General features: G+C 41.4%; 1 protein-coding gene across 1 annotated transcript; it reads right to left on the minus strand.

Moving 5' to 3' along the window:
• Nucleotides 1-1456: 1456 nt before the first annotated feature.
• Nucleotides 1457-2541, minus strand: LOC131913784 (speckle-type POZ protein-like). The gene is given in 2 exon segments (XM_059266567.1): nucleotides 1457-2368; nucleotides 2371-2541. Coding segments are annotated over 2 exon segments (1083 nt in total).
• Between the last annotated feature and the right edge of the window lie 3805 nt (nucleotides 2542-6346).

Genomic DNA, 6346 nt, shown 5'->3' on the forward strand with positions numbered 1-6346 from the left:
GGCCCCAGGTTCCAAAAAGAGAGTTCTCAACAGAAGAAGCTCAAATGGCTTAAAGACATTTAAGGAATTGCACAACATCCTTAATCATCACGAAAATGCAAATTAAAACAACTCTGAGATACAATCTGACACCCCTCAGAATGACAAAGATCAAAAAAACTGAAGACAGCGTATGTTGGAGAAAATGTGGAGCAAGGGGAACACTCCTACACTGTTGGTAGGAATGCAAACTTGGACACCCACTTTGGAAATCAATATGGCATTTTCTTAGAAAATTGGGAATCAACCTCCCTCAAGACCCAGCTATACCACTCTTGGGCATATACCCAAGGAATGCTCAATCATACCACAGGAACACATGCTCACCTATGTTCATAGCAGCATTATTTATAATAGCCATGACCTGGAAACAACCTAGATGCCCTTCAACTGAAGAATGGATAAAGAAAATGTGGTACATATACACAATGGAGTACTACTCAGCAGAGAAAAACAATGACATCATGAGGTTTGCAGGCAAATCAATGGAATTAGAAAATATCATGCTGAGTGAGGTAACCCAGATTCAGAAAGACAAACATGGTATGTACTCACTCATAAGTGAATACTAGATGTAAAACAAAGGATAACCAGACTGCAGCTCACAATTCCCGGGAGGCTAGTAAACAGGACCCTAAGAAAGACACAAGGATTGCCCAAAAACAACAGAGAAATGGATGAGAGATCCATGAGCAAACTGGGGGTTGACGTGTGTGTGTGTGTGTGTGTGTGTGTGTGTGTGTGTGATTTCTGTACACACTTCCAAAGATGAGCAGCGCTGGATGGACTAAAATGGCATTCTTCAAACAAAAACACCACTGGAATCCACAAGCTGATTTTAAATTTTTTATTCATTTGATATTTTACTTGGTAGGTACAGCCTACAGAGATGGATGTGCCCATGGAGACAAGAGGAGGACTGAACAAGGGTCCTATGCAAGAATAACAATTGCTTTAGCCAACTGAGTTATGTCTCCAGTCTCACACACTGAGTTTGGAGAAAAATACCTTAATTCTCTTCCCTTCTCTTGTAACCAAGTATTCACTTTATTTTCTTCTTTCTGAGTCCTTCACAATATTTTCTGCTCAGTCCAATACAGACAAGTTGCTCCAAAGAAACACTGTTGTAATGTGCTTCGGACCAGCAACTAAAATGTATTCCAGTTCTCAACTCATTGGAGAGAAAAATCAAACCATTACAGTAACAGGGTAGTGTATACAACATAGCTCAGCGCTTCCCCTCCCTGAACCTGATAATCACCTCATTTTTAGCTGTATTAAAGCCTGAGCCACCATGCTGACTTTTCCTAGTTTCACTGGAAATGCTCCACCAATCCCATAGTCTAGCCAGGTGTCATTGGTAACAACACTGGCTGCTGCTTCAGGGAGACAATTGAAGGTCACAGTTGACCATGTCCTAGGATCGCTTCAAGCGTTTGAAAAGGGGATCCAGGAAAGGGAGATGACCAGAAGCCAGATAATGTTGTGCTTCAGCCACTAGATGGGGATATGAGCCCACCATTGCCTTCCAGCCTGAGGTCTCAGAGACCTCAGAAGCATGAGCTGTAATGAAATCCAGTGCCTGGGTTTTCAGCTGCCCTGAGTTGTGAAGGTCAGCCAGGAAGACAGTGTGGGCAGCATTCTCCACAGAGAGGTCCCTGAAGAGGGCATCCTCACACATGACCTTCAAACGTTCCAGGCCATACCTGTCAGCAGCTGCCAGCAGAGTATCTGCCATGCTGTCCAGGTCTGGTGCTGTTCCTGTGTAAATGAAGTCCATCATTGCCTTGAAGACTTGTGGCTCCAGGTCGGGGATCTCAGCGCGATTCTTTCTGCTCTCCTCCATGTCATGTTGAAACATGGCTCTGAAAACTGGAGAGCGAGCTGCTAAGATGGCCTTGTGAGCCTGAAATTCCTGGCCAGATACCACCAGGCAGCAATCTGTGAATCTCGAATTATCCCACAGCTCTCCTAGCTCATCTGCCAATGTGCATCTTGGAACTTGAATCCCTGGCTTCCTGTTCTGGTCAGAGATGCTGAAGGAGTCTTTGACCATGCTCACCATGCACAGGAGGGTGAGCTGATCATGTGGGAGAAGAAGAGGTGCATGGGACAGGAGGAAATCTCGAAGAATGTACTTTTTGAATCCGTAACTAAGGCCTGGCACAAACCTAAATGCTGTTTGGCTCCTCCTGGTTTGCTTTTTCTCTCCTTTGTCACTTATGATCCAGAACTGGAACTTTGCCCAAACATGACTCTTTAGACAGCTGAGCAAAACTAGATTAACTGACAGGTAATCTGCACTTACTTCATCGAGTCCGTTCGGGTTTATACTGTCAAACACCATTTGTCATTGGCCTCTATTGAAAAAGTTGGGCTTCTAAGGCTTCCTAGCCTTTCCTCCACAATAGAATGGAAGTTGCTGATGGTCCACAGGTAGGAGAAATTCTGAAGGCTGATTTGAGTGTGGTCCCATCTTTGGACGGTCCCATCTCCTGCCATTTCTCCTGGTTAAACTCGATCCAAAAATGAAGAACTAGCAATTGTTTTCTCTTCACCTTGTGAAACAATAACAGACATGAATTAGATGTTAAGTTTTTGTTTTTCCTGGATTCTCTGTTAGAATGGGCTTGAAACTTGGATCTCGGATATTTTCTATACAGATTTCAATACTGATTTCAGAGAAGTCAGTGTGTGCTACTAGGAAATCTTACATCACTCCATTTTTTGTCTAGATTGAATCTTAGGTCAATAGGTAAATGATTTTGACAATTAAACACAGTTGTTGAATATTTTGGAAAATTTTATACACTCACATCAAAAATGTTGTGCTAGGTTCTCTAGAGTAACAGAACATATACAAGGAATCTCACTGTGTATGAAGGAAAGGGATTGATGAGAATGACTTAGGGCTCCATCTCTGCTAATCTCCCATTGGCTAGCTGTGAAGGAAAAGTACAATATTCCAGTACTTACTCAGTCTAGGAGGTTGGATGTGTCCACTGGTCTTCAGTGTATACTAGAGTTCTAAATATTCTTTAATGCCAGGGAAGGGATGGACTTGCTGCAAGGTGAGAGCAAGCAGGCAAATAGCAAGAGCTTCATGCTTCCATATCCTTTTATATGCTTCCAATAGAGGGTGTGGCCCAATTTAGGGTGTGTCTTCCAGCTCAAAGATCTGGATTAAAGGTGTGTGTCTTCAGGCCTTGAGATCCGGATTAAATATTTGTGTCTTTTTACCTCCAAAGGCTGTACTTGAATTGGATCTTAACTACTTCAATTGAATGAAAACACTTCTCTCTTGTGTGCCCTCCATTTTAGGGTTTTAGTTAATTCCATGTCTTCATAAGTTGGGAACAAGAATAACCACTACAAGTGTATTTTGCTTACTGTGGCTCATCTTAAATAAAATAGGGATGGTGTCCATTACTACACAGCTGTTATTTCCTCTTTTCAGGGTTTTACACTAAATCTTCCTACTAACATGATCCGGGAAGAGGTATCTTCCTTTCTCAGTCAGGGGTCTCAGTGTTCACAACTTGGAGATCAGGATGGAAGAATTCACACACGGTGGGCAAGAGGCAGAACCTGGCAGGTACCTCTGAATGTGGCAGTCATTTTAATCCAGACTCATATTCCCCAGAATAACTCTACCAACTTACATTGGTGGTCTTGCCCCTCCCCAAACCCTCGGCAATACTCTTCCAGATCCACTTAAGAATGTGCTATGAGAAGATTCTAAATGATTCTCAGTTCTATCCTGCTGACTGCCAAGATTCAGCTTCTCAATACCTCATAATTTTCATCCTTCACTGGTGAGTTCTATCTACTTTAAACTTTGAACTTGCATGCTTACACTGCTAGTCCTTAAAAGTGAGACAGTATTCAGGTTTCCAAAAGGTGCAGAGTATATTCAATAGTTACCAAAAGGGCTTTTGAGACAGTTCCCCTTTGTATGTGATCAATAAAATGCTCACCATATCTATCATCTTTCTTCAGTTAATCATGTCTGTAGGGACTCACTAAACCTAGAGGACATGACAATACCTTCAGTGATTCAATCCACTCACCAATTCCCAGGTTACTTCTCCTGAAATTCTGTCTCTAATGCTGCTCATCCCTCAATCCAGGATAAATCAATCAACTGGTTTTGATATCTGAAAGTTTGGTTCCTCATTTAAGAATCTTTGGTAGGTGGCTAACTAGTAGACTCAGTGACTCTTCTTTATGTATTTAGGATCAGGGGAGCAGGTACTTCAGAGTAGGAGCATTCTCTCATCAGGGAACAGACTCCTGTCAGGGGCTCAATATAGAACTGTTCATATAGTCTCACATTCCAGGAATTGGACAGGTGGATCTTTTATTTCAGGTCGGTGGTTCTCTGGAGGACCTGGCCCAGAAAAAAGGATTCAAGTCCCCAGCAGGAGAAGGTACAAGTCTTATGCAGCAGGGGCATTCACACAACCGAGAAAGACAACGGTCAATACAGCAAAACAAAACTGACATAGAAACAAAACACATAGAAAGTTTTGGAGACAAACAAACACACACACACACACACACACACACACACACACACACACAGAGACAGAGACAGAGAGACAGAGACAGACACAGAAGAGAAGAGACTTCTTTAACATGGATTTAAGCCAATAGAAAGTCTTTATTCACCAGCTGGCAGCCACATGACATATTCTGGATTCTGGTGCAGCAAACAGCCATTCTTAGAGTGAGCTTTTTAGCACAAAACCCATATTCTGGGTTCACAAACTTCAGTTAACAAGAACAATTAGCCAGAAGGGGCACTACAGAAGCCAAAATGTTACTGTATTTCAAGCAAGGTTTGAACATTTAGAGGTATTCCTAGAGCTGTGCACTTAGATGGATTAAGCCTTCCTTTCGTTGTTGCAGGGGATTGCTGTTTTTTTTTTTTTCCAGAAATGCTGGGTTTACATCATGTATAGTACTTCTGTCATGGAGACAGCTGTACTTAGGTGTGAGGCCCCGGTAATGTCTGGGCCCTGTTACATATGTGGGTCTGTGCACCATGAGCATATGGTGCCCTCAGAGGCCAGAAGAGGCTGTTGGATCCCCTGAATAAGTGTAAACTGGCGTAACCAACTGTGGTCAGCTACCCTATGAATGCAGTAAATAGGATGCCAGTCTTCTGGAAAGGTATCCATCCCATCCCAGTTACTTTCTTAAAGAGGACAGAATAGCAGTGAAATACTAGTTTATTCTCTGAAGCTTTGGCATCTGAAATGTTTTAGCAGGAATTCAAGAGGTAATCATGATTTCATTTCTACATCTTTCTTTCATTTTTGATAGCTTTCCAGTCTACATGTCTGGCTCTCTTAAAAGTTACTGTATGGACCAAGGTAGCCTCAGACTGGCAGAGTTGAGTCAGTCTCTGCCTTCAGACTACACTGATCAATGCCATAGACTATCACATCATGCCTGGTTCATGATTTCTATTTAATCACAGTAACCACAGTGTTAGTCTTAAACAAATGATATTGAAAGGTTGCTTTTAACATTAATTTAGTGAATATCATGTCTTTTTATTCATTTCAATATTAATTAATTTGACTCAAATATTGAACAGATATGGGGAGAGTGCACAGCCTTGTATTGTTCCTGATTTTAGTGGAATCACATTGAGTTTCTCTCCATTTAATCTGATGTTGGCCTTTGGCTTGCTGTAGATTGCTTTTGGTATGGTAAGGTATGTTCCTTGCATTCCTGATCTCTCCAGGACCTTTATCATGAAGAGGTGTTGGATTTTGTCAAAGGCTTTTTCTGCATCTAATGAGATGATCATGTGGGATTTATTCTCTCAGATTGATTATATGATGGATTACATTGACAGACTTTTGTACCTTGCATCTCTCAGATGAAGCCTACAAAATCATGATGGATGATTTTTTTATGTGTTCTTGGATTCAGTTTGCTAGTATTTTATTGAGTATTTTTTGCATCAATGTTCATGAGTGAGATTGGTCTGTATTTCTCTTTCTTTGTGGCATCTTTGTGTGTTTTGGATATCAGGGTAACTGTAGCCTCACTGAAAGAGTTTGACAATGTTCCTTCTGTTTTTATTATGTGGAACAATTTGAGGAATATTGATATTAGCTCTTCTTTGACATTCTGGTAGAATTCTGCACTGAAACCATCTGACACATAGCTTCTTTGGGTTGGGAGAATTTAATGACCGCTTCTGTTTCCTTGGGGGTTATAGGTATTTAAATTGCTTACCTTGTCTTGATTCAATTTGGGTATATTGTACCTATCCAGAAAATGCCCATTT

This window comes from Peromyscus eremicus, chromosome 6 (assembly GCF_949786415.1).
Source record: "Peromyscus eremicus chromosome 6, PerEre_H2_v1, whole genome shotgun sequence".
Classification (NCBI taxonomy): domain Eukaryota; kingdom Metazoa; phylum Chordata; class Mammalia; order Rodentia; family Cricetidae; genus Peromyscus; species Peromyscus eremicus.